The 27615-nt window shown below is 35.8% G+C and overlaps 1 protein-coding gene across 8 annotated transcripts in view; it reads left to right on the top strand.

The window, feature by feature from the left end:
* Nucleotides 1-27615, top strand: part of HECTD1 (HECT domain E3 ubiquitin protein ligase 1) — a 61605-nt gene that overhangs the window by 27977 nt on the left and 6013 nt on the right. For 2 of the 8 annotated variants that reach the window (XM_063398867.1, XM_063398865.1), the window contains exons 14-34: nucleotides 1577-1840; nucleotides 1956-2032; nucleotides 3428-3562; nucleotides 3780-3926; nucleotides 4282-4376; nucleotides 4810-4915; nucleotides 5824-5958; nucleotides 6046-6185; nucleotides 6697-7020; nucleotides 7448-7614; nucleotides 7790-7966; nucleotides 10806-11501; nucleotides 15214-15435; nucleotides 17149-17282; nucleotides 19421-19577; nucleotides 20419-20641; nucleotides 23097-23151; nucleotides 23389-23571; nucleotides 23931-24141; nucleotides 24225-24310; nucleotides 25859-25986. In XM_063398867.1, coding sequence (XP_063254937.1) covers nucleotides 1577-1840; nucleotides 1956-2032; nucleotides 3428-3562; nucleotides 3780-3926; nucleotides 4282-4376; nucleotides 4810-4915; nucleotides 5824-5958; nucleotides 6046-6185; nucleotides 6697-7020; nucleotides 7448-7614; nucleotides 7790-7966; nucleotides 10806-11501; nucleotides 15214-15435; nucleotides 17149-17282; nucleotides 19421-19577; nucleotides 20419-20641; nucleotides 23097-23151; nucleotides 23389-23571; nucleotides 23931-24141; nucleotides 24225-24310; nucleotides 25859-25986 — 3862 coding nt within the window. Of the gene's footprint in view, nucleotides 1-1576; nucleotides 1853-1955; nucleotides 2033-3427; nucleotides 3563-3779; nucleotides 3927-4281; nucleotides 4377-4809; nucleotides 4916-5823; nucleotides 5959-6045; nucleotides 6186-6696; nucleotides 7021-7447; nucleotides 7615-7789; nucleotides 7967-10664; nucleotides 11502-15213; nucleotides 15436-17148; nucleotides 17283-19420; nucleotides 19578-20418; nucleotides 20642-23096; nucleotides 23152-23388; nucleotides 23572-23930; nucleotides 24142-24224; nucleotides 24311-25858; nucleotides 25987-27615 lie in introns of all 8 variants that reach the window. The other 6 variants (XM_063398863.1, XM_063398861.1, XM_063398862.1 and 3 more) reach the window with 4 other exon arrangements.

Here is a 27615-nt window from a genome sequence, read left to right as displayed (position 1 = left end):
TTTAAGGAGGTTCATAAAGATAATTTTTTTAATTCTCATCCCCCTTGGATGCCAAATTTTTGGGTTTTTGCTTCCAAGTGGTCTGGGCAAGGGGATGAGACTATCTCTGTATAAGATGAGTGGAATGATAACAGCCAGAAGAATTTGGAATGAGGAGAACTTAGAAGAAGTCAGATTGAGCATTTAAGTTGTTACTTCAAACCAGTCTTTTGAAAAAGATGGAATAAACAAGATACCTAGTCAGAATATTTGAGGGAAAGGACCTAATGTAGGATTAGATGATGCTTCTTGGAATTTGTAGTCAAATGGACATCTACTAAGATTGCTGATGTTGCAGTGTAATTTGCCTGAACTTTAACCATGAGCTCTAAGCATGTGCAGCAGCCTTTTTTACTTAAAAAATTAATATTTGTTAACTCAAATGACTACAGTACAGTACAGACTCAGAACAGTATCTTTAAGTCCTGAACTGTGCTATATGTTCTGCTGTTCTAAATCATTACTGATTAATCTCATGGTATACTTTTTAGTACCTTCACAACTGGCAAGAATATAGAGGATTGAGTAGTGAAATCTATTAGTGTGTATTGCATGATGAAAGTTGGGGTGGGTGGTCAGATCTATATACTGTGAATATTTTGGAAGGTCTGTACTCACCCCCCTCCACATTAACTCTAGACCTGTTTTGTTTGAATTTTTAGGAAAAAAAATTCAATGCAAAAATTGAAATTTAATGGTAATTCTGAAGCTTTAAGTAATTTTCAAAATTCTGTCCAAGGGAACCTGAAAGTATTCTCAACCATGTAGAAATACAGTACTTTCAGTGCAGCATGCTATATAATAAATTGATTAAAATTTAATTATGAAAATCTGAAAACAAGAGAATTTTCATCTTGCATATCAAATCCCAATTATTTTTATAAGTCTTTTTTGTGTATGCTATGAAATTTAAGCAATAAAGAATATTGTGCCTTGAGTGCATATTTATTTTTGCATTAGCTTATCTTATTAGAAAAGGGAAGATTTAAAAAGCCTTGTGCTTGTCATTTCAGCAAAAGGCAAACAGCAGTAATCTTCAATGAGATGTTTCCATTTTTACTTTAAATGGAATTTTTGAAAAGTTGTTTACTCAGCTTTTTAGTGATTAAAATACAAATACATGATTTAATAAAAAGTGATATTTTTGGAGTAGCTTTTTTAATTTCTTATTTCTGAAAACTCACATTTGGGAATAGTTCATGCTTGCTACTCTGAGACCCATTTTTCAAAGACTAAAAATTTATACTGAATTTCTTTGATCTTCCTATTATAATTGTAAGGATGAATTAATACATCCAGATTGCATCTTTCAGAAAGAGTTGCATTGTTGCATTGCAGCTTTGATGTTATCATAGAATGCACCACTGTTGAAGTACAGAAGTATACCACACCGAAATTTAGCACACTTTGAGACCCTTAATTTCAAACTTCATTTTGCATTGAATGTGCTCAGTTGTTTTGCTCTTGAAAAAAAAATAAGCTACATAATGATGGAAGCAGTTGTTGGGAAAAACTAAATTTGTTTCTTTTTAAATAGAAAGTAGGAGTGAGTTCCTTGAGAAGTTGCAGAGGGCTCGAAGCCAAGTAAAACCATCTACCACAAGCCAGCCAATTTTATCAACACCAGGGCCAACTAAACTTACTGTAGGAAACTGGTCACTGACCTGTTTAAAAGAAGGAGAAATTGCTATTCACAATTCTGATGGTCAGCAGGCTACAATCCTGAAGGAAGACCTGCCAGGCTTTGTGTTTGAGTCCAACAGAGGAACAAAGCATTCGTTTACAGCTGAAACTTCCTTGGGTAAGTATGTAGGTATGTGTTATGTGCAGGTAGGAACAGCTGTATATGAGATAGTGTTATTTGTTGCTTTTCATAGCTGTGAGAAAATGTGACTTTTCTGAAATACATGTTGCAGGGTCGGAATTTGTGACTGGCTGGACAGGCAAAAGAGGAAGAAAACTGAAATCTAAACTGGAGAAGACAAAGCAAAAGGTTGGTGAGCAGCTGTAAATTTTATGTTTAGAATTTAATTGAGTTTGTTTTATATTATAATATTCTTAGGTGTGATTTTCTCCTAGAGAATTAAAATCTCTGATTTCAACTAGATACAATTTTATGTGAGGCTTGAAAACATCAATTAGAACAAAGCGCTTCTTTAGGTGATGTTATCCAGCAGAATTTGTAAATTCCGTGCTCCTTTAGAAGAAAACGATTTTTTTTTTAAATGTAGGAAAATCCAATCTTCCTTCCTTGCATTTGTATAATTCTTTAGGTTTTGTGCTTTGATTTTTTGACTTTATGCCACAAGAAAAGATGTTACTACAATTATGTCAGAGGCATATAATACTTCTGTTCATCTAGGTACAAATTTCAGACTGGAGATTGCAACAGGGTGCTGGAAATGAACAGTCTCCATTGTTAAGAGTTGTGGTTGTGAAGCAAAATGAGAAAACACCCTCATTTTAGATATCTGTAAAACTCTTTTCTCCTCAAAATGAAGGAGAAAAAAGAGGAACTAAAAAATCAAGTATTAAGCTCTTTACATAAACTCACAAAATAACATTTTATGATCCACTTAGGCCAAGGACTCAGGCTAATCTTTAGTCTTGAACTGACTTGCAGTTTCTAACAGTGCAGCCAATATATACTGTACCTTGGATCTGCAGCATTTAAGGACACATATCTTAGGAAATGTGATACTAAATTGAAAGTTGAAATACTGTATGTGAATGATAATAGGTGGGATGATAAAAGAAAGGCACTGCTCTTTTACACCTAAGGTTGCGCTGTGTAGATCTGAAGCCTGTGTAATGTATTATTGTAGCACATAGAATGATAATGAAAAGGAAAGATTTTTTGGGGAAATTTCTTACAAAAGAAAGATGTTGTTTAATAAGAACTTCTTTAATCTCTATCTTATGTGAACCAGGCTTTGTAGAAGAAGTGATTCTTACTCTAAGAGGTTGTGTAGAGACTTTGTGTGAATTAGTTTAAGGAATGTTGATAGAGCATTCAAAAAACAGTATTAAACTTGCTTAATTTTACATTTAAAAAGATTACCTGATCCATTATACAGTTCTAAAAGAAAGACTGACAGATGGAGAATCATACCTTTTCCTACTGCCCTTTATGCTGTAACTTAATACATGATGGTAAATTTCATTTATGTCAATAAGATTTTGTGTATTTCCATTTATTTCTCCTGTACCTTTTTTTCCTTTTACAATCTTTGCCATTTCGTGATGCACATGGGTTTTTATTCTTCCCTATTTGTCTGCCTGTTGTGGACTTACTGCAACCTTGGTCATTTTTTTTAAGTATCTGGAAGTCTAGTAACAGTCTTATTACAGGAAGATCTGATTTCTGATTATCAAAATCCATTTGTAGGTACGCACTATGGCAAGAGATTTATATGATGATCATTTCAAAGCAGTTGAAAGTATGCCTCGAGGAGTAGTTGTAACACTGAGGAACATAGCAACACAGTTAGAGTCTGCATGGGAACTTCATGCAAACAGGCAGGTAAGTGTATCTCCTTTATTTTTAATGTGTGACATCAGTGGAAATCAGTAATACTCAGGAGTCTGCCATGATGTGAAGAAGAGTCATAGCATGTCTGAATGTGGGGAGTTTTAATGCATGTATTACCTGGTTAGGTACTTCCCTAGGACGATATTTTTCAACTGAAGCAAGTGGACAGATTGCTTTGTTTCATGATAATGATATTTTTGTCTTTCAGTGCATTGAGGGAGAAAATACTTGGAGAGATTTAATGAAGACTGCTCTGGAAAACTTAATTGTACTCTTGAAGGATGAGAATACTATTTCTCCATATGAAATGTGCAGTAGTGGCTTAGTTCAATCGCTGCTGACAGTTTTAAACAATGTGAGTTTATAGACATAAATGTTAACAGAAAAACTTCCTAAAAAATGAAATGAAGCATGTGCCGTAATGTAAAAGATCCTTTATAAATCTTTCTTCTTCCTGTCTTTGTGAAAATTCTGCAGACTTGCTCCTGTTACTGGTCTACCTATTGAAGATAAGTTATCACAATGGGTGACTTTAGTTTGAATGAGCTATTAAAAATCTATAAATCAACTATGTTCAGGTCTAGTGGCTGATGATTAGCTTTTCACATACAGACTTCAAATCCAGATTTCAGTGAGACTACATAGAAGTTTTTGCCTGTGTAAAAATTAAATAAATTATATTAAATGTAACTTGTTTTTTTTCCTTTTAGAATGTTGATTTGGATGTGAAACAAGACTGTAGTCAACTGGTAGAGAGGATAAACGTTTTCAAAACAGCATTCAGTGAAAATGAGGATGATGAAAGGTAAAAATAATACCAAACCAAGAAAATACCCTTTGAAATTATGAAACAGTATCTTTAAAATAATTGTATGTTGTGAAACAGTATGTTTAAAATAATTTAAAGACAAAGTACCTGTTCTTTCCATTTCAGTGGAATAGAAACTTGATAATTGATTTTAAAAGACAGCATCTAATATTGAAGTAGTAGTTGAACATTTTTATCTCCTAAGTGTCAACCTATAGAACATCTAGTGACAAAATAAAGGTGACTTGTTTATCGCTCTGCAGATTTGTGTCTTTCTTACTGTGCTATAACCATATGACTAGAACAGATACCATCAGTAGAAATTGCATGCTGAGATAGTTTCCTCAACTGGATCCCATTTTCTAAGATACTGTAGGATTTTTTTCTTTGTTTTGTTTTGTGGTAACATAGTAACTGTTCTCTCTCACAGTCGTCCTGCAGTTGCATTAATTCGGAAATTGATAGCAGTATTAGAATCTATTGAACGTCTACCTCTCCACTTGTATGATACACCAGGATCTACATATAATCTTCAGGTAAATGCATAGGGATAACAGCAAATCACACTGAGAGGTGCACAACTAATGTTTCTCACTGTGTCTGCAAGAATCCCATTCTTGTGGATATGGGTAGAATTAAGAACAACCAAATTTTGGCATCTATTTCCTCTAACACTTAAATGCATGGCTGTTCCTCTACTGTCACTTTAACACTGTAAGGTAAAAGTAGATTTTGATGGAAGAAATAATGTGTTCTTTCTTTTGTCTTCAGGTATTGTTGTCTTTATATAGGAACATGCCCTCTAGTTCAAGGGCATGTTACTGTGATTACAAGACAATTATTAGTAAGAACAGGACATAGGCATTAAAGGGTCCTGTCTGTGACCCTTTGTTCAATCAGTAATGCAAGATGCCTCCAGGTTCAGCAGCTTCTTATACAGAAAACTTGGCAGTTTGGCTAAAATATTACTTTTTTTTTCCTATTAATTTTTTTCTATTGGAAAGCACAGTTCAGGATTTTGCAACATTGGTAGGGAAGTATAAATATTTCTGTTTTCATGTTAAATGTCTAGGAAATAGTTCTAAAAAGTTGCAAAACAACTGTTACTATTCAATATTTTTGAAAATGGTTCTGAGTTTATATATTATTGTATTTGCTAGTCAACAAATAAAACCTATGAAGACATAGGAAAAGTGAGAAAATGTTAGCTGAGCGTGTAACTGACTTGAACATTGTCATAGTAAAGAATTGCTTGGATAATTGAAAAAAAAGTAGTACTAGGAAATTACTTTTTAAAGCATTTCATTAGAATGTCGTGCTTAAGTTAGAGCAACAAAGATACTTTGATAGGCCACTAAAGTGGTTGTAGTGAAATACACTGTTTTTCTTAAACTTCCAAAACCTAAACAGGAGAGCCTATATGAATGTTTAGCTGTTCTTTCAGATCCTGACAAGGCGCTTGAGGTTTCGTTTGGAACGCGCCTCGGGGGAGACATCTTTGATAGATCGAACCGGTCGAATGCTCAAGATGGAGCCACTGGCAACTGTTGAATCTCTAGAACAGTATCTCCTGAAAATGGTGAGCTGCATACCACACACCTAGAGTTCACAGGGAATAGTTGTATTCTGCTGCTTTAATATTTGATTTATTTTCTTTCATATGTAGGTAGCAAAGCAATGGTACGACTTTGATAGGGCTTCATTTGTTTTTGTCCGAAAGCTACGAGAAGGCCAGACATTTGTGTTCAGGCATCAACATGATTTTGATGAAAATGGAATTATTTACTGGATTGGAACAAATGCAAAGTGAGTTTTTCAATGCTAGATATTTTAAAGTCAGACACAATAAACTATAATCTTTGAGGCAGGATGGGGACAAAGAATTCATAATGAAGTGAAATCTCTTATCTTCTTAGAAGTGGGAGGTATCTTTTAATCAATGGAATTACACTTCTTTTGGATCTGCTTAAATAATAGAAAAATATGAATTGCTTGTGTTGAGAATTTGTTTGTATGCTTCCTTAACAAGATGAAGGAGTGGGGAGGTTTGGATCGTTGTTTTTGATTACCATGAGTCTGTTTGATTTTATTGTTTTGGGTTTTTTCATTGCTACAGTGTTTAAAAAAAAGCACAGACAACCAAAGTGATGTTTGGAACATGTGTAAAGTATCTAATTTTCTAAAATTATATTGATAATTTCAGTGTGTGATAAACTCAGGTGTTTTATGCAATTTACAGTAAATGTCAACTGTTGCTGAAACCAGTTTTTTTAATTTAAGTAATAACTGAACAGTATATTTCTCTTTTCAAATACAGAACTGCATATGAGTGGGTAAATCCAGCAGCCTATGGATTAGTAGTGGTTACATCCTCAGAAGGAAGAAATCTGCCTTATGGTCGTTTGGAAGACATCCTGAGCCGTGACAGTTCAGCTCTCAATTGTCACACTAATGATGATAAGAATGCTTGGTTTGCCATAGACCTTGGCCTTTGGGTTGTACCATCAGCCTACACATTACGCCATGCTCGAGGTTATGGACGGTCTGCTCTCAGAAATTGGGTTTTCCAGGTATCTAAGGATGGACAGAACTGGACTACTTTGTATACTCATGTTGATGACTGCAGTCTCAATGAACCAGGGTATGTCAATGTATTTTATCGTTTTTCATAAAACTGAGTGCAGTTAAAAATGTACTTGACTCTAGACTAATGTTATGTGTACTGTGGTTGTAATAATGTATCTATCTAAAAAAGTGGTAAGTGATACAAATTATGAAGGATGGACTGGAGATTAAGTGATTCATAGGTTCTCTGTGTGGTTCACATAATAGTATTTGTGCTTTTCCATCACTGTAAATTTTGCGTTTTTTTTTTTTTTTCTTTTTTTACAAAATCATAACACCAACACTCATCCAAAGTTTACCCTGATGTTAATAGGTTTCTATATCTTGTGATGTGCATACATGATCAACATTATGCTTTTGTTTGCTTTGGTACTAAGGTTTTTTTTGGTTTTGTCTTTTTTTTCCCTGTTACTTGCCAACACTTCATTCTAATAAACTTCAAGGTCTACAGCAACATGGCCTTTAGATCCTCCAAAAGATGAGAAACAAGGTTGGAGACATGTTAGAATAAAACAGATGGGAAAGAATGCCAGTGGGCAAACACACTACCTCTCCCTGTCTGGATTTGAACTTTATGGCACTGTGAATGGAGTATGTGAAGATCAGCTGGGTAAGAAAAAGAATATGTATATCATATTTGCTCCTTTAAAATGCTAATGAGCATACAATATAAAAATCAGTGTAAAGAAGGAGGTTAACTTTTGCAGTTGAACTTGCTTAGAAATAAGCTCAAAATTATTCCCCATTCAATACTTTTAAGTCTTTTAAATTTACATTTCTTGTAGGAAAAGCTGCTAAAGAAGCTGAAGCAAATCTGAGAAGGCAGCGACGTCTGGTCCGTTCTCAGGTGTTAAAATACATGGTTCCAGGAGCTCGTGTAATCAGAGGAATTGATTGGAAATGGAGAGATCAGGATGGAAGCCCACAGGGTGAAGGCACTGTTACAGGAGAACTGCATAATGGTGAGCATGAATTCCCTGAATTTATGAATTTATATCTGTTGCATGATTACATCATGCAGAATGGGTAGTATTAAAGTACTTCCTCTGTAATGCCTTGATAAAGTTGATAAAAGTTTAAATACTTTGGAGGGAAGGAGCTTAAAATACTACAGCTGTTGGGGTCCATTTATGAAATTCCATTTGAACGCATGCAAAAAGTTCTTGCTGTAAATAAAACTTTCATACAGCTTTGGTTAATTAAAATATTGAATTGCTATTCAAGTATGAAACTGTTATTTAGACATCTGTTACAAACTTTATAAAGGTGAGTGATGCAAACTGATAAATTAAGCTTTGGGCCTGCAAAATCTGTAATTACCTTCCTCATCTCTTCTAGCTGAGCATTTGCAATATTTTTCTTGACTTTTGTTATATCCTGTACCTTTCCTACCTTGCAAGCTTCTTTGGGATCAAGTTTTTGTTTGTTAGTTAAAGCACGACAATTTATTAACTTAAGGAGCAAAAAGTTATTGAAGAGGCTCCAGGAGAGGTGGTGATCGTGTTTACTGAACATGCTTTCCACTATTTCCCTTCTCTTCCCCCTGTTTTGAGGTATATAAGGCTTGCCTTGTTTCTGAAGCACCTTCAGCCACTTTTAGATTCATTTTTAGCTGGACTTGAAAGTTTCTTCTAGTTTGTTGAGTTGCCAGTTCTCAAACATGGAGAAATCTCCAAAGTACAATCCCTTAAAATGATTTGAAACTGAACTTTATTTAAGCTGTTCAGTACAGCTTGTGGGGAAATCTTCCATCGTCCATATATTTTTTTTAATCAGATGCAACAGTATCCATAGCTACATTATAACTGGAGACTTTAGGTATTATTGGTGAGTAGTATTCTACCAAATCAGTGGTTTTGTTCCTGTGTTTCAGTAACACTTCCCCATTTAATGACAGGTGAAATTGAGGTTTGTTTATCAAATGGTGATGCCAAACCATCTCATTCCTGTCACAGCTTTCTTTCATATAGAATTTTGGAAGTAGTGTCTAATTTACTGTTTTGGTTGTTGTTCACAAGTGTAGACAAATGTTGAGTTTTTTTAGGCCTGTAATGATGGAGCAGCACAACTTTGAGTACATAATGTGTACTTAAAACTTGTTCAAATTTAAAAATGCTTGTAATTAATACTTTAAGGAAAGGAACTATACAAAACAAAACCAGTTATTTAGTTATGCTTTGAAAAAAATACTTGGTTCAGATATTCGTAAAGGGGAAAAGTTATACTGTTGAACTACAGTATGGAGCTTTTTATGTATTTGATGAAAAAGACAAATCATAAAAGCAAAAAAATTCAGATTTGCTTCACAACTTTATCCTTCAAAGATTTAGTCACATGAAGCTACTCAACTATAGCTCATGAGGAAGGAATAAAATCATATAAGAATAACATAATCTAAACCTGCTCATTTGAGGACAAGATGTTTACTTATATCTGAAAATTTTATCCATTTTTAGCTGCTTTTCCTCCAGAGTGATTTTTGTAAACAGCACATTCCCTGTGATCATCTGTATTAGTCTAGGAGTGGTGACTTTTGGATAGTTAAAACCTGAAGGTGCACATGACTGTAATAAAAAGAATATTTTACTTGATATTAGCTCTTTTCTGTTTTAATAAAGAAAAATATGTGTGTATCTGGACCTGATATTTGTTTTTACTTTGTCTGAGATTGCAGAAGATTACTAAGGTTTAGAGATTTTATTTTTGGATGAAATGTGTATCAGTTAAAGTAGTTACACCAATATTTGTTGCAGTTAAGATACAGTGAAAAATATTAGAAGAAATTTTTTAGGTGACTCTTAGATTGTGATACATATTTGGACAAGTAAAAATAAATCATTTTGCCCCCATTTCTGTCCTAGTTAGCTAAATTTTGTATGTTACTCTCATTATTGTAGATTTATTATATTTAGCTGTTAAAAAATATTGCTACTCAGAATAATCATTTAATAAAGGAACTTAAGAGTAGCATCTCTTTGGAGTTTTGTTCTGGTCCCAGGACATTTTTTTTCTATGAAACGTTTCTCTTTGCAACCCTGAAATTTTACTTGATGTAGCCCTTACCTGATTGCCATAATTTTTTTGTTAATAAGGAATGTTTGAGTAGGTGTAACTTACTGAACTCAAAACCGTGTATCACTAAATTAATTCTTAAAATTTAAGAGTAAGAAATCTCAAACTAAGCAGTTTCATGGTATCTCTTCTATTGGGTAAATACGCTTATCCATAAGCATCCAACAAAGAAAAATGTTTTTGAATGTCCTTTTAATAATTACAGCTTCGTGACAGATGCTAGTAAAGTTATGATGTGTTTTAATATACATTTTTGCTACTCGAGAATCCAATTTTGATGGATGCTAAAAAAGTTTTGAGAGATTCTAGTAAGTCAGGTTCCTTCCTGAAGGAAACTATTTTTGCTGGATTCTGTGGCCCTGAGGATTAAGGCAGCAAGAACAAGCAGCCTCTAAATTGACATTACGAAATGCTAAATTGTCTAGATTTAAACACTTCCTTTTTAATTGACATTAAGGGTTACTTAGGGATTTCATTGATTCAGACATACAGACCTTAAGAGAAGCTGATCCCACATTGTGGAGCTACTGTCTGACACGCCTCCTGTCTGCTTTCTGCTGGATCTCACAAACTCCTGTCCCTTTCCAGGCTGGATTGATGTCACCTGGGATGCTGGTGGCTCTAACTCTTACCGTATGGGCGCAGAAGGAAAGTTTGACCTCAAGCTTGCACCAGGGTACGACCCTGATTCAGCGGCATCACCCAAACCTGTTTCATCCACTGTTTCAGGCACAACGCAGTCATGGAGCAGCTTGGTGAAAAACAACTGTCCAGACAAGACGACTGCTGCTGCAGGCTCCTCAAGTAGAAAAGGAAGCAGCAGTTCTGTGTGTAGCGTGGCAAGTAGCAGCGACATCAGCTTGGGTTCGACCAAAATGGAGCGGAGATCAGAAAGTGTGTTGGAACAAAATATAGTTTCAGGCACTGACGTCCACGAACCAATTGTTGTTCTGTCTTCCGCTGATAGCGTGCCTCAGGCTGACATAGGGTCATCTTCCAGTGCGAGCACCAGCACCTTGACAGCGGACATGGGAAACGAAAACGCAGAGAGGAAGTTAGGTCCTGATAACACAATACGTACTCCTGGGGAATCCAGTGCTATTTCCATGGGAATTGTTAGCGTAAGCTCTCCTGATGTGAGCTCAGTCTCTGAACTGACTAATAAGGAAGCAGCTTCCCAGCGGCCCCTGAGCTCTTCAGCGAGTAACAGACTCTCGGTCAGTTCTTTGTTGGCCGCTGGGGCGCCCATGAGCTCCAGTGCGAGTGTTCCGAACTTATCATCTCGAGAAACGTCCAGCCTGGAGTCCTTCGTACGCAGAGTGGCAAACATAGCACGTACCAATGCCACAAACAACATGAATTTAAGCCGGAGTAGCAGTGATAACAATACTAATACTTTGGGAAGAAATGTTGTGAGTACTGCAAGTAAGTATGCTATTTTTATTTTTGGTTAAGGATTTTGTTGTTTCTTTGGCTTTTGTTACGCTTGAGTTTGGATTGTGTTGGCTTAATCGCGAAATGTACTTAGAGCAGGCTTGACCTTCTGTGTACCTGTAAAACTTAGGAAGGACTCTCAGAGTTCCTGTCAAGTGACAAGTGTTAGCTTGCCCTGTGATGTCAGATCACAGGTACCCACCAAATAGAAAGAAAATTCCAATTGATAATTGATGGTGATGATATGTTTAAGGAGAGAGAGTATGGTTTACCGCAAGAGGATGGAAGTCTAGCAACAGTAGCTAAGGTCAGGTGCTTAGGCTTTCTGATCTGTGTAGATTTTGCATATTTCTGTTATTTTTCCCATTCTCAGGAAGGGCAGTTCGTACATGTTTGTGAAGTGTCTGAGCGTAGGAGCAAAGAACACAGTACAAAGGAAAAAGAACTACAGTATAATCAAATGTTAGCAGATTCCTGGTTCTGTCAGGCTGCATAATATACTCTAATACTGAGTGTGTTCTAGAGGTGGTATGGTCATTAAGGCTTTGTTTCAGTGAACTGTTCAGGCATAATAAATGTAAAGAACTTTGTAGTTAACAGTGTTTTAAATGACATTATGTACATGCTTTAACATTTGCATGTTCTCAGATTATATGTAGGAGCAAGGTATTAGCAAGGTAAGTTGTAAACCTACTTGTTGTGAGTTCACTCTTTTTTAAGCATGCTCCCATCAAAGTTGTTACTTGTTATGTATTTTGCTCTCTGATGGTGATAATATTTTAAATAGAGAACTGCATTTCATGAGGTAGGCAAGTTAGAAAAAGTGAAATTACCCAAGCTAGAAAAAAACATAGATTTCTTGTTCAGCTTTCATGCTTCTCATAATTATCAATGAAGGGTCTGGAGCAGCTGAGGGTTGTTTAGCCTAGAGAAAAGGAGGCTCAGGAGAGATATTATTGTTCTCTACAACTACCTGAAAGGGGTTGTAGTGAGGTGGGGGCAGCCTCTTTTCACAGGTAGGAAGTGGCAGGGGGAGTTTAGATTAGATACTAGGAAAAGCTTTTTCATTGAAGGGGTGGTGAAGCGCTGGAATGGGTGGCTCAGGGAAGTGGAATCACCATCCCTAACAGTATTCAGAAGTTGTGTAGAAGTGGCACCTGGAAGCATGGTTTAGCAGTGACTCTGGCAGTGCTGGGCTAACATCTGGACTCAGTCTTTGAGGTCTCTTCCAACCTTAACAATTCTATGACTCTATGCTTCCTTATTTAGAAATGTGGTGTCTGCTTTTAGCAGTTTTAAATATTTTTAAATACAGAATGTTTTCTTTTTTTGATGGGGAGATTTTTTTAATGTATCCTTACATTTATGTTGTGATATTGGGGATGGGGGTGAAGTTTTTTGCAACTGCAATAAAAATGTACATAAGATACTCAAAGAAAGCTTTCCAATAATTGATCCTCTTATAGTCAGATAGTTGCTCTGGTTCTGAAGTAGTTTTGTATTGAGGGGAGAGACAGGAGACCATCTTTGAAAAACATGGTAAAATACTTTATCAGCATATTTATACTTTAATGGATGTTTGATACTATACACTGCAAAAGTTAGAAATAAGAATAGTGCAACTTAAAAATTTAATTCTGTGATAAAAATTAGTCATACTTTATATTATCCTTCACATAGGAATTATTTTGGTTTATACTTTTTATATGAATAGAAACAGTAAGTGGTAACTCATGTTCCTAAAAGAGATCAGAGACTAAATTTGAGCCATCTCACCACAGTTCAATTAAGAGCATTGTAAAAAAGCTTGATTTTTTTTGATTTTTTTTTTTTTTTTTAATATTTGGGGTTTTTTTAGCCTGTTCAGGTTAAAAAACCCAACCAAACAAACTAAAGACCAACCACACCAAACAAGAAACCCTCACCATCAAACAAACCACCCACAACAACCCAGAAGTCACAACTGAAATCATCATTAGTGAGATAAGTCTTTCTGGACTTTCTGACCTGGTTGCATTGAAAACATCAGGATTTGCCAGAAGCTAAATGGTGTCTAGAGTAGCCAATTTCCATTTACTCTTGAATTCAGAGCAAATTAAATGCTGATGCTTAATGCCTTTTTCTGTTTACTGTAACAGCAAAGAGTTCACTGTTATTAATTAGCAGAGAGTGAAAGATGTGAATACTGAGCAACTTATTTTCAAGCTCTTGAACAACAAAAGGAAAACTCTTTGGTTTTTCATTTCCATGCTTTCATAGATAAAAACATAAGCTTATTAACAACCCTAAATTTAAAATTTGCACTTTCCCTCATTGGTATAGTATTATTTCACACCTCCCCTGCATTTTTATATTTTTATTTGCAAAGAGTTAGCTATATTCTTCAGCGGCAGGGATGTGTGCAGAGAACACATCCCTGTGTGTAACAGAGAAGGAAAGCAGAGACAGTAATGTCCGTTTGTCACAAAACGCTGCCAAATTCACTTAGGGGCAGATGCTTTGTTATATCCTTTTCCCAGGATAGTAACCTTTGCCAATTTAAGTAATGATAATATGAAATGCAGAGGTAGGGGGTTTTTTTGGTGGTTTTTTTTGTGTGGTGTTTTTTTTTTTTTTTTTTTTTTTTGTTTGTTTGTTTGTTTTGTTTTGTTTTGGGTTTTTTTGGGGTTTTTTGGGGTTTTTTTGGGTTTTTTTTGGTTTTTTTTTAGGAAAGCACTTTGTTTACATAAATGGCAATAATGGATTTTTTTCTTTTAAAACTCAAAAACTTGCATTTGGTAAAGTTCAGAAAAAGTAATTTGAAAAATCTAGGGCTTAAATTCTTAGTATAGATGATTCCTCAACTTTTTCTCTCCAAACTTCTGATTAATCTCCTTGTTTAAAGATAAGCATGTGAGAAGATGTTTTGCAGACTGGGATATGAATGTGCAGTTGCACATAGGTATAACATACTCAGTCATGTACACTATCTGAAGTTATTTTTGTGGAGTCTACTGTGAATTCAGTTTTGTTTCAGTTGTTAACTAAAATGCATTTACTGTTTTATTTGAATATATAGTAAGGTAACTTTTTAGTTGTTGCTTGCTTATTCTGAAAATTGTAAATCATCCAACATAAGTCATATGTTCCACAGTATTGTCAGTTCAAGCTTGTTGATGGTGATGAACATATATTTTAGTAGTTGTGTGAAAAATAACAAGTCAGAGCTGATGCAAGAACCTTAGAAAAATGTACAATAATTACAAGTTTCGCATTGATTTTAATATGTTCTGTTCCCAATTCACTTATATGTAATGAATTTATTTGCACTATATAATATTGTAATTTAGACATTGTATTTCATTTTAGGCTTAAAGACAGATCACAGTGTTGGAGTAACAGATAACAGAAATTCTTTACATATGTTGAAAATGAAATTAAATAATTTCAGATTTATAGTGGGATTTGGGGGATTTATTTGATAAAATTATTTATTTTAAATGTTTGCAAGAGAATAAGCTCAGAAGTGGGCATCTATGTTGTAAGGTGCACTTTTGCATTGGGAAACTCTTCCCCTTTATAGGCTATTGTTCTTTATTAGAAAATAACACACTGATAATTTTTCAACCCCAAATATATTTTTCAACGCAGGAGTCATGCATGTAAATTGTACTCTTCAAGTCATCAAATCATTTATTTTATCTTACCGTATCTTTATCTATAGCTTCTCCTCTTATGGGTGCCCAAAGTTTTCCTAATCTGACTACAACTGGTACCACATCAACAGTGACCATGTCTACATCCAGTGTTACTAGCAGCAGCAATGTAGCTACAGCAACTACAGTTTTATCTGTTGGTCAGTCGCTTAGTAATACTCTAACTACTAGCCTAACATCAACATCTAGTGAGAGCGATACAGGGCAGGAGGCAGAATATTCTTTATATGGTAAGTTTCATTTTTAAATGAACATAAGCATTAGACTTCCCTTTTTAATGACTTTTAATGACTTTTCCTTTTATCCCATTGTTATGATTTTCCTCATATTTTCTGAAAAGTATTTGAAAGTTGAGCTGTTTGTATGTTACTAGTTCTGTAAGGCAGTAAGTAAAATAATGTTAATGTAGTAGTATTTCCTTATGTTTTCAAATCTTTATTTTCAGCAGTTTCTATCCCATGTTACTATTATTTATGGTACTGTTTGTCTAAGCACTTAAATATTTTCCCTCATCAAGTTTAGCTCCTAATGTAGTTTGCATATGTACTTCTAATTACAATCAAAATATTATTTTTGTTATGTTGTATAGGCATGCTACATGCACAGTCTGATGTACCTTGTATTACTCTGAAAAGCATCCCCCATTAGGCACACTGTACCCTTAAAATAGCTTCCAGGTATCTCAATACCCCAATAGTAATTGCAAAAAATTGGAAAAAACACAAAAATTGACAGGAAGAATAAACCCACATGATTTGACAAACAGCTCTCAAGGTGTGTGGATGCTACACCCTAGAAACAAACTTTAGGACAGAGGTTACTTGAGGCATATGAATACAGTGAAAGAAGATTTAGATAATTTGGTCAGTAATACATAGGAATTGAGCTGATAAAATGAAGTCAACAAAAACCTGGGTTGTATGCGTATGTACATTTCCTAATGTAAAGTTTATTGAATTGTGAGATATTCTTGAAAAAAAGACACTTGATTTATTTAAATTATTGTTGGATTGTGTTCTATTTTGTTGCCTATTGAAATTGCTTGAAAAATTTCTGGTCATTTCAATGGGTATTGGAACTGAACTGCTTGGAGGCAGTTGATTAATATGTCTGCATATACCATTTCCCTTTACTCTTCTAATTAAGTCTAATTAATTTCAATTAAGTCTAAAATACTTTGATTGGGTGACAAGTATTAAAATATACCATTAACAACTGAGCAAATAGAGTGCATTCAACTATCAGTAGGGGTGGTAGCAAAAATACAAAGGGTGTTTGGGTGATACAGGTGGTTTCTATGTGCATAGAAAAATGGAAAAGTTCAAAGCTTCATCCCAGTCCACTTGGATTGCCGTGAGCTTCTTTTCTAATTTTGGGAGGTTGCTTCTTAAATCTTAGTACTATGTGAGTAAAATTGAACTTTGCCTTCAATTTCTTGTTACAGTAATTAATTAGTAATTGAATCTTTAAAATATCACTCTTAAATGTTTATCTTGTATGTTCTTTAGATTGTAAGTTAAGGTCTAAACCACCCATTTTAGTGGAATCACTCACCTGTTTTTAAATTATTGAGACACAGAAACAGACAATATGCATTTGTGTACCATTTTCTGGTGATCTTTTGCAATCTAAAATAAGTATAATTATAAAACATTATAATCACATGAGAAGCAGGTCACTCTTGCTGATCACTATTGATTATACCAATAGTAAGTGCTTCTACAGATATGCTGTTGACTAGATCCATGGACTTTTTAACAGGTGTATGCTTTTGTCATGGCTTTTATTCCTGTTTTGCAATAAGCCATGTTTTAGTTTTCTTTTTCTGGTTTAAGTGAGATTTGCTTTTTCACTCTTCGTGATGCTTCTGTTTATTTTAAAAATTCTGCTTTAAAGTTACTCTTGTCTTTTGTTCTGTATGTAAATATATATATGTGTTGTAGATTTTCTTGATAGCTGCCGAGCTAGTACTCTGTTGGCAGAGTTAGATGATGATGAGGATCTACCTGAACCAGATGAAGAAGATGATGAAAATGAAGATGATAACCAAGAAGATCAAGAATATGAAGAAGTTATGGTATGGTATAGTTAGCATTAATGGTATCTTAATGGACTAACAGCTGCTTTAAAAATCCACAGATTTTTTTGGCAATACGAAGTCCTAGCTACAATATCTCCATTAGTTAAAACGAATTTATTTAGATTTATTTAGTTTCTTGCATATAGTCAAAAACACAAAAAAAGTGTTTTTAAACATCAGCATACCCAAGACATTACAGGTCAGAATGAATGTCTTACAACCAGGCTGGGAACAAGTTGACAGACAGTAGAAATGATGGGTCACTAGTACACGGGCTGATGAAATGGTATCACTGTGGATGTGCCGCTACATTTTGTAGCGATTCAGTTCTGGAGTGTGTTTAACTGTAGGCCTGTATGAAGCAAGCGTTTGCCAGAGGAAATCTTTCTCTTCCCAAGAACACCCCCAAAACCCAACAAAAAACCCAATGGGGTGGGGGCTAGACAAAGCCTGGCATAGTAGTTCCCATGGCTCTTGCCCACGCTATCAGGAGTTCTGGCTTTCTATTTGGTTGTTTTTTACTGCTATGAATAGTGCTTTGTCTTCTACCATCACTGAAGTGATCAGAATGAATATCTAAGAAGAAAAATAGAAAGCTTCACTAATGTGAATTTAATGTTTTATAGAATAAATATAAATATTTTTTATGGAATTATAGAAAGTTCATCTTGTAATTAATATGAAAATATTTATTTCATTTGAACCAAAATATTTAGCATTTTAACTTACTGTGTTTATGGTCTTAATAGAAACTCAGGTACATGACTAAACATTTTGTGGTTTCACCTTCTGCACAAAGATACAAAGTTAGGAAACAAACTAAGCCAGTGCAAATTAAGTGGATCTGCAAAGCAAACTAACTTTAGAACAGTAACTTTGTAGAATGTTGACGAGTTTTAAAAAATTACTAAATGGAGTTACTATTGTTCTTCATGGGAAATGGCAGAAATAACTAAAATGGACTTTACTTTAGATTACATAGGAAGAAGCAGGTCTGGAAAAGAAAATTTTCCTTTCTTGGGTTGCAGTACTATTCCCTCTGTTATACCATGCAATTCTTCTCAATAAGAAGTTGAACAGATTTAAAGCTTGTTGTAGAAAATTCATAACCAATTAATACTTGTTAAAACTTATTGAAAATTAGATTTTTTTTTCCCCACCAAAGTAGTTCAAGAATTTTGATACTTGATTTAATCTCTGGATAAAATGTGTATACATTATATATCAATATATGTATACACTTTGGAAAAAAGTGCTTCTTGTTTTCAAAAAAATAATTATGTTTATTTTGATGTCATTGTGTATGCTTGAACCTCTGGTATTGCAAAGTCTGTGGAACACACAAAACATCTACACCAAGTTTGCTGGTCTACAGTACTCTGTATTTTCTTATGTTCTGGTGCTTCATGGAAAGTTTCATTCTTTCTAGAAACTATAAATACACCCGTGCCAGTTTTGATGTATTTTTTGTTGATTTCATTGAGAAAATTAACATAATGAAGACATAATGAAATGACAGAATGGGTAAGGTTGACAAGAACTACAGTGGGTCATCTGTCCAGCCTCCCTGCACAATCAGGGTCATCCTAGAGCACATGGCACAGGATTGTGTCTTGATGGTTCTTGAATATCTCCAGGTTGACACACAACCTCTCTCAGTATGTGTTAACTCACACAGTAAAGTTCTTCCTCATGTTCAGGTGGAACTTCCTGTGCATCAGTTTCTGTCTCTTGTCCTATTGCTGGCACCACTGAGAAGAGCCTGGATCCATCTTTTTGACACTGTCTCATTAGATACTGACAGATATTGATGAGATCTCCTCTATTTGCCTCTTATTAAGGCTGAACAGGCCCAGCTCCCCCAGGCTTTTCTCATAAGAGAGGTTCTTCAGTCCCTTAGTTTTATTTGTTGCCTCCATGAGGCCTCTCCAGGAGCTTCATGTTTCTCCTGACTGATGAGGCCAGAACTGGATACAGCACTCCAGATGCAGCCTTACCAGAGCTGAGTAGAATTGCAGTTTAGTTTGTGACTCCTGTATTCATGAACTCTCAATTTTTTAATCAAATTATTCTCTGTAGCAGAATGAAAAAAAATAACTCGGGTTTTTGGGGGTTTGTTTGTTTGTTTGTTTTAGGAAGAAGAGGAGTATGAAACCAAAGGGGGCCGTAGAAGAACATGGGATGATGATTACGTGTTAAAGCGGCAGTTTTCTGCTTTGGTTCCTGCGTTTGACCCAAGACCTGGTCGTACTAATGTGCAACAGACAACTGACCTAGAAATCCCTCCACCAGGTATGCTGCCAGAATGTGTGATCCCTAGTTTGCTTTAGGATGGAGATCCACTGTTAAGGGCCCACAGGGGATGCTGTCACTATTAATCAGTACAACATGCTCCTGTGGCTGTGTGGCTTTTCTCTGTGTGAATGAGAGTTTCATTTACCTTTGCGGATCGAAACATTATTGAGGGAAAAGTAAATAAAGGGCTGTGTAAAATAAGCAAAATTGGGAATTTAACTTAGATCATCTCTTACCATGGTAAATAACAAAATCTGTTGATATGGTAAAGATGTGATAAGGATGCCTGGTTTGACCTGCAGGGACTTGACTGCGTTCAAGCTACCCAGAGTAGATTTGATTGGAGAGGGAGCACTGAAACAGTGCAAAGCTGAGGCAGGGGCAAGGTAATGCAGTGGTGGAGCAGTGTGGACAGTTAGCAGCACAACACCTGATCTTGCTCCTTAGTTTATTCTTGTTCAGCACTGTGGATGTACTTAATGTTCATTACAGAGAGGAATAAATAGGTTTTGGCATATGTGGAAATAAGCCACTGCTTATTTTGAAGAACTGAAAGGAACGTACTGTGTAGGAAAAGAAGACTGCACGTGCTGTGGTAGTATCTAAGACATTACCAAGACAGAGGAATCAGTAGGGCTTTCAGAAATTCCTGATAATTTTACTCCCATATAGAAATGGTTCAGTCATAATTTAGTTCATAGTTAGAACTCCATCTCATCTCTTTGGCATGTATGCAGTAGGTCATTACGCTTCCTTATTGAACCATGTTATTGACTTTTAAGCCACCTTGTAATGCATTATATATTTTGTGTTAAAGGTTCTCAAATGATTTTTGCAGGTACACCTCATTCAGAACTCTTGGAAGAGGTTGAGTGCATGCCTTCACCACGTTTAGCACTTACCTTGAAAGTTTCGGGTCTTGGAACAACTCGAGAAGTAGAACTGCCCCTAACGAACTTTCGATCTACCATCTTTTACTATGTACAGAAATTGTTACAGCTTTCCTGTAATGGCAGCGTGAAATCTGACAAACTTAGACGCATTTGGGAGCCAACATACACGTAAGCTCACCAGTTCATTACTCTGCGTAGAGAACACTGTGACTGATTAGGAAAACCATGCTAATATTTTAACTCCTCCTTTGTAATAAGCAGTGCTACAATGAGATTTTTTTTTGTGTTTATGTCAGGATGTTATTAATGGTTTTTAAACTACTGTTGTGCCTGCAAAACCAAGGAAAAAATCATAACCTTTAGGGATCTGCTTGGAAAAATCCCATGGGGTTATAGTCCTGGTGAAAAGAGAAGTCCAGAAGAGTTGATTGATATTTTTTTTTTAAGGATCACTTTCTCCAGACTCAAGAACAGTCCATCCTAATACGTAGGAAGTCAGGCAGAGTCAGTAGAAGACCTGCACGGGTGAACAAAAAGGCATGAAAGGGCAGCATGCTAGGGATGGAAGAGGGGTCAAGTGATCTAGGAGGAATCCTAGCTTCAAGTCCAAACTTGAAGGCAGAGCAAACTTGAAGGCAGAGCATTAGGAAAGCCAGAGCACATCTGGAGTTGAATCTAGTGATATGTGAATGGCAAAAGATTAGTGAACAACTTGACATACCAGTCCGTGGGTCCCAATGGAATGTACCCATGAGAGCTGGCCATTCTCTATTATGTTTGGAAGGTCATGAGGATTGGGAGACACTTCTGAGGACCGGAGAAAAGGAAGTGTAATTCCTGCCTCCCACAGAGGCGGGAAAGATCTAGGGAACTACAAAATGGTCACTGTTTTGTCCCTGGAGAGGTGATGGAGATAGTCCTGGAAACCATTTTCAAACTATGAAGGATAAGAAGGTGATTAGAAGTAGGAGGCATAGATTCCTGAAGAGAAGATCACACTTAACCAGCCTTATAGCCTTCTACTATATGCCTAGCTCAGTGGATGAGAAGAAAGCAGCAGATGTTTTTTTCCTCAACTTAAGTAAGGCTTTCAACGCTTTCTCTCTCACTGACAAAATCAGAAAGCATGGGCTAGATTGTGTCTGAAAAATGCCTGAGCTGTTGGGCTCAGATGGTTGTGGTCCTTGGTGTAAAGGCCTACTGGTGTACTCCAGAGGTTGATGATGAGTCCAGGACTCTTTAAACATCTACATTAGTGGACTGTATGTTGAGACAGAGCAGACCCTCAGCTTCCAGGCAAAACAAAATGGGAGAGGAATCACTGTTTGACCAGAAGGTTGTGCTGCCATTCTAAGAGACCTCATCATACTGGAGAAATGGGAAGCCAGGAGCTTCATGACATTTCACAAAGGGAGATGTAAAGTCTATGTAAAGCTGGGAAAAAGTAACTGTGCGTGTGCTGGTTCAGCCTGGGGGGCTGCTGGCTGGAAAGGAGGTTGGAAAAAGGCCCTGAGGGTCCAGGTGGACATAAAGTTAAACACGAGCCAGCTTATGGACCCCAGGAGCAAAGAAGATCAGCAGCACCCTGGGCTGCATTAGGAAGGTTGTGAGGTGATCATCCCCATCTGCTCAGCACTGTGAGATACACCTGCAGTGCTATGTCCCCATTCAGGGCTCCTCAGTACCAGAGATGGACACTGGAATGAGTCTAGCAAGGGGCTGCTAGGATGATTAAAAGGTTGATTGCTTCTGTCATGCAAAGAAGAGTCTGAGAGATCTGGATCTGTCTAGTCTGGAGGAAAAAAGACTTGTGGGCTCTTACTAATGTGTATGAATACCTGATGGAGGACATGGGGAAGCTAGACTGTGACATGTGAAAGGACAAGAAGAAAAAAGACTCGAACTGAAATACAGGATATTCTATTTAAACATGGTATTTGAGGTCCCTTCCTACCTCAGCTAGTCTCTGGACATTAATTTGACCTTACTAACTTTATAGTAATAGACAGAAAGTCTAAGACAATATGATGGGGAGTTTTTTCCTTTACTACTGATGTAACTTCTGTCATACTAGAAGAATAATGTGTATGAAAGCAACAACTGCAATAAGGAATGGTGCAGTATTTTTAACTGTAGTTCAGATTTCATCAGTGCTTATGTGTTGCACCTATTTTCTGAGTTGCCTTCTGTCAGAAATTGCATGCTGTGACAAACTGTTTTCTAGTTAAAAAACATGAGAAATAGTTTTAAGTGTGCATATCTTCTAAGTTATGCACAGCAACTCCTCTAGGACTTCAAAATTTTAAAGAGTTGGTGCATATGTAGTGAAAAATCTAAAGCTGGTTTGGGAAATTGACACAATGAAGGTTGTTTGATTACTCAAGTCTCACGAATGGAAACATTAAATACTTTGCAAGATAAATACCAACATGAAAATAAAGCCTAACAATTTTGCTGTGTCAGTTTATCTCAGATCTCCTGTGCAGCAAAGAGCAGCTGCTGTTGCTGTTTTACATCACATTATCTAAATGTCACTGATACCTAATAAGTCAATGTATGGTTATACAGAATTTTGAGGATGTGCTATGAGCGTGAAATATTAACTCATTGTTTTGATGTCTAGAATCATGTACAGAGAAATGAAGGATTCTGATAAAGAGAAGGAAAGTGGAAAAATGGTAAGACCTACTTTTGTGCCTTTGTGTTTTATGGCTGTTTTAATAAAAATGAAAGACATATTATTGCAGTTTTTGAAATGCTACATTAAAAAGAACTAACAGTTTTCAATTACTTAAAGAATATTAGTGAGTATATTTGTAAATGCATGCTCCTTCAAAAAAAAGACATATATTGCATGTGAAATCTTAAAGACTTTACAATCAGGAAAAACCAACATTTGGTGGTTCCTGTTGTAGGGTTGCTGGTCAGTAGAGCATGTGGAGCAGTACCTTGGCACTGATGAATTACCAAAGAATGACTTGATAACCTACCTGCAGAAGAATGCAGACTCAGCTTTCCTGCGCCACTGGAAATTAACCGGCACTAATAAAAGTATTAGGAAAAACAGAAATTGTTCCCAGCTCATAGCTGCATACAAGGTATATGTCTGCATCCAAACTTTTTTTATTATGAATGGCTGTGTGCTTTGTTTTGCAGCTTTAAAGATTCTTGTAGAGGGAGAGCCATGGTGTTTGTAGGGAAGCTGAATGTTCAAAAGCCAGTTTCAAGTTTAGATTTTACTGCTCTTGCCTTTTTATTTTAATGTCTTCTGTTAAACGTAGTTGTGTTAAAATGCATTTGAATCGTGATTTGCGCCATGCACATTTTGATTAAGTGTTAGGTTTGAATGCAGTAACTGTTTTGATTTTTTTCAAATCAACTTGGAATACAGTCCTAAAGACAGCAACAGAAGCAGTTTTCATTCTTAACCGTTCTTTTTTTTTTTTTTTTTTTACAGGATTTTTGTGAACATGGATCAAAATCTGGATTGAGTCAAGGGGCCATTTCTACTCTTCAAAATTCTGATATCCTTAGTTTGGCCAAGGAACAACCCCAGGCCAAAGCTGGCAGTGGACAGAACTCCTGTGGAGTAGAAGATGTTCTGCAGTTACTTAGAATTTTGTATATAGTTGCCAGTGACCCTTACACAGCACGGACTTCTCAAGAAGGTAACTTAGTTATTTTGCAGAGCTTTTGAAATAGTTTAATGAAGAAAAAAATAAAGGAAAACTTTTCTCTTGATTATTTTCAGAAGGAGATGAGCATCCTCAGTTTAACTTTCCACCAGATGAATTCACAAGTAAAAAAATTACTACAAAGATTCTGCAACAGATTGAGGTATTACACTAATACATTATAACCAGTGTATATATGTAGTATTGTTTTTAGGACTCTGTTATTCTCTTCTTTACCTTGACTGTTTGAAATTATTGGGGTTTTGCCGTTTTTTATTTTTGAATTGTTTCATACATATTTTCTTCCTTATATTTTGAATGAGTAAATTCTATAAGAACAGACTAGTCTGACTGAAACCATGCAGTTTGTTTTTGTACAAAGCATACAAAACTTTTTTACTTGATATATTTTGGTTATGAGTAATAATAACCTTTTTTCTGTACCAGACATCGATGTTACAGTGTAATGTGTGTATGCCTGCCTGATGATAATGTAAAAAAGACAATTGATTATGTTGCGGTTCACAGACATTTTATTACTCATACATTCTACATAAAGCTTTCAAAAATAGCATTTAGAAAACATCATATTGGTACCACATTAGTTAGATATATTAAAAGGAAAACTTTAGGATGTAGTTCTTCAGCAGAACTACATTTTCTTCAGCAAAAATTAAAGAAGATTCTCACCTTAATTAGCCCTTGTGTGGTGTTTGAGGTTTGAGGGGTTTTTTTACAGTCACATTATCCTAATAATTTGTTTTAAAAAAAGTTTCAATTTTTTGTGTTCTTTCAAAGACTGTTCTGGCACTGTGAGCATCATTGTAGTAATAATTTCTGTAGTACAGTTTATTATAATTGTATTTCAGAAGGGACTGTAATAATACTTCAAGGGGATAATTTTCTACCATCAAGTTTCTTTTATATCTTCTGATATTGAAATGGTAATATCGAACTTCTTTTGGGCCAAACTCAGGAGTAATTCTTTCCGGGTAATTGGGTACTTAGATCTCCCCACAGTGCTTTGAGTAGTGTGTATCCCAGAGATTTACTACAGCTTTTAGTGTCTGTGTCAAAGCACCCTGTGTCCACTCTTAAGTTCTAGAAAATTTATGAACTTAGAATCGTAGAATATGCTGAGTTGGAGGGGATTCATTGGGATCATTGAGTCCAGCTCCTGGATCTGTGCAGGACGTCCCAAGAGTCAGTCCCTGTGCCTGAGAGCATTGTCTAAATGCTTCTTGAACCCTGGCAGGCTGGTGCTGTGACCGCTTCCCTGGAGAGCCTCTTCAGTGCCCAAACACCCTCTGGGTAAACAGTGTTTTCCCAATATCTACCCTAAGTTTCCCCTCACTCAACTTCAGGCCATGTCCTTGAGTCCTGTCACTGTCACCCCAGAGAAGAGATCAGTGCCTGCCCTTCCTCTTCCCTTCAGGAGGAAGTCACAGATTGCAGTGATCTCTCTCCTCAGTCTCCTCCAGGCTGAACAGGCTGGAGCTCAGCTGCTCATCATGCAGCTTCCATATTGATAGCATTTAAAAGGGGGAGAAAATCTCAGGTACTGAGAAGAAAGAAACCTACTCAAGCACAGATGAAAACTCTGTATTTGGGTGTGTTTGCTGTGTATATACTCAGTTACAAATTTTTGGGACCACCTAAGTCAAACATTACTAACACTGGTGGTTTTTTTATTCCTTGCACCAAACTACAGGAACCCTTGGCACTAGCAAGCGGAGCTTTGCCAGACTGGTGTGAGCAACTAACAAGCAAGTGTCCTTTCTTAATTCCATTTGAAACAAGACAGTTGTACTTCACATGTACAGCATTTGGAGCATCAAGGTAAGAAAAAAAAAAAGTATGACTGCTTGCTTTTCATTTTTTATGTACAGTAGTTTCTAAATTGCTGATTTTTTTAGGACCGTAATCCTAATGAGACAATTTTTTTGCCAAATCTGAATAATTTTGGGTAATGGAAGTAAGAAGATGGAAAAGCTCAGAATGACAAGGAATTTCATTTTTCAACTTCAGCTGAAGACTTGCTTGTGCACTTATAGCTAGGTTATCTTATTGGGCTGTTTGTCTGGGTTGCAGTTCATTGCATAAAGGACTACAAAACAGAAAACATTTGGAGAATCATATAAACTAAAAGTTTTTTGGAAACACATTTTATAGTTCCACAAACTGGTGATTGTTTTGGTTAATGGTTTTTAAATTCATTAATATTTTAACAAAACAGAGAAAAATAAGAAAAAGATACTATTTTTAAAGTCACTATAAGCAGCATAATGAAACTGGAACAAAACGAGACTTTAAAATATTTAAGGGTATCTCTAGAGTTCTTTGTTACTTTGGAATCATTAATATTTTGATTGCAGCAGTTATAACCTTGAGAGTATGTAGACAGTGTAAACCTTTTTGCTGGTGTACTTTTTTGTAATGAGAAGGAAGAATTAGTTTTTGAGGGGTTTTTTTGGCTGTTGCTACACTTTGTTTTCCAAATCAAAGCGGGAAGAGAGAGAATTGCCAAAATACCTATTTTGTCTTATATGCAGTAGAAGTGCCTCATGAAGAATATAAAATGAGGTATTTAAAAAGAAAGAAAAAGGAAAAGAAAAGAAGGTATTATCTTGCAACACATCAGTTTAAATCTTTTTATTGTGTAAAAATTTTAACTTTTTCAGAAAAATGGTCCATGTGTTGGGGTTTTTTTTGTTTTGTATTGGAAGAAAGTAATTTTTAGAGAAGCTGCATTTTAGCGATCCCTCAGGAAACATTTCATGTTATTTACTTTGAAAGTAAAGAGCTTTCTTAAGCTCTTAAGATACTAAAACTCATCTATTCTGTATGAACTGTGGATGTTACACTGTGTCTGTCATGACACTTTATTTGCAAAATAATCAACAGATGGTAGCTTTGTAGATAGTTTACTGCTGCATAGATGAAAATACATACAAAAATTTGGAAATTTGACTTTGTATAAGTACTGCTATTAAAGGCAGCTATTCTTCACTGATATGGGTCTATTTGTCTATGATTGCACTTGAACTGTGGTTCTGTATTTTTCTAAGGAATATGTAAGTAAATAAATCTGCAAAACTTGGCATCAGTGGGGTGATGTGCAGCTGCCTTACAGTATATAGTGAAAGGTGTAATACATATCTGTAAATAGTTTTGAGCATCTGTGATTAAAAGTTCAACAGTGAATGCTACCTTTTGTTCTTCCCACTGTAATGTGAAAACTGTAGGAAATCAGATCAAGAACTGTGTATTTTAATTGGTGCTATCTTCAGAAGCTGGCACTTATATTAGAAATTGTTTAGTTTCCTGGCTTCATAAAATATGAAGCAGGCCATATTTTGGAATATTTCAGGCTGATAAATAGTTTCCTTTGGTTTATACCTAAAAAAAATCAGGAGGCAATTAGTACTTAACAAGTCCCATTTTATTGGTGACTACTTTCAAGTTTTC

The sequence above is a fragment of the Prinia subflava genome, chromosome 5 (genome assembly GCF_021018805.1).
Source record: "Prinia subflava isolate CZ2003 ecotype Zambia chromosome 5, Cam_Psub_1.2, whole genome shotgun sequence".
NCBI lineage: Eukaryota > Metazoa > Chordata > Aves > Passeriformes > Cisticolidae > Prinia > Prinia subflava.
This window is presented reverse-complemented; position numbering and strand designations above follow the sequence as displayed.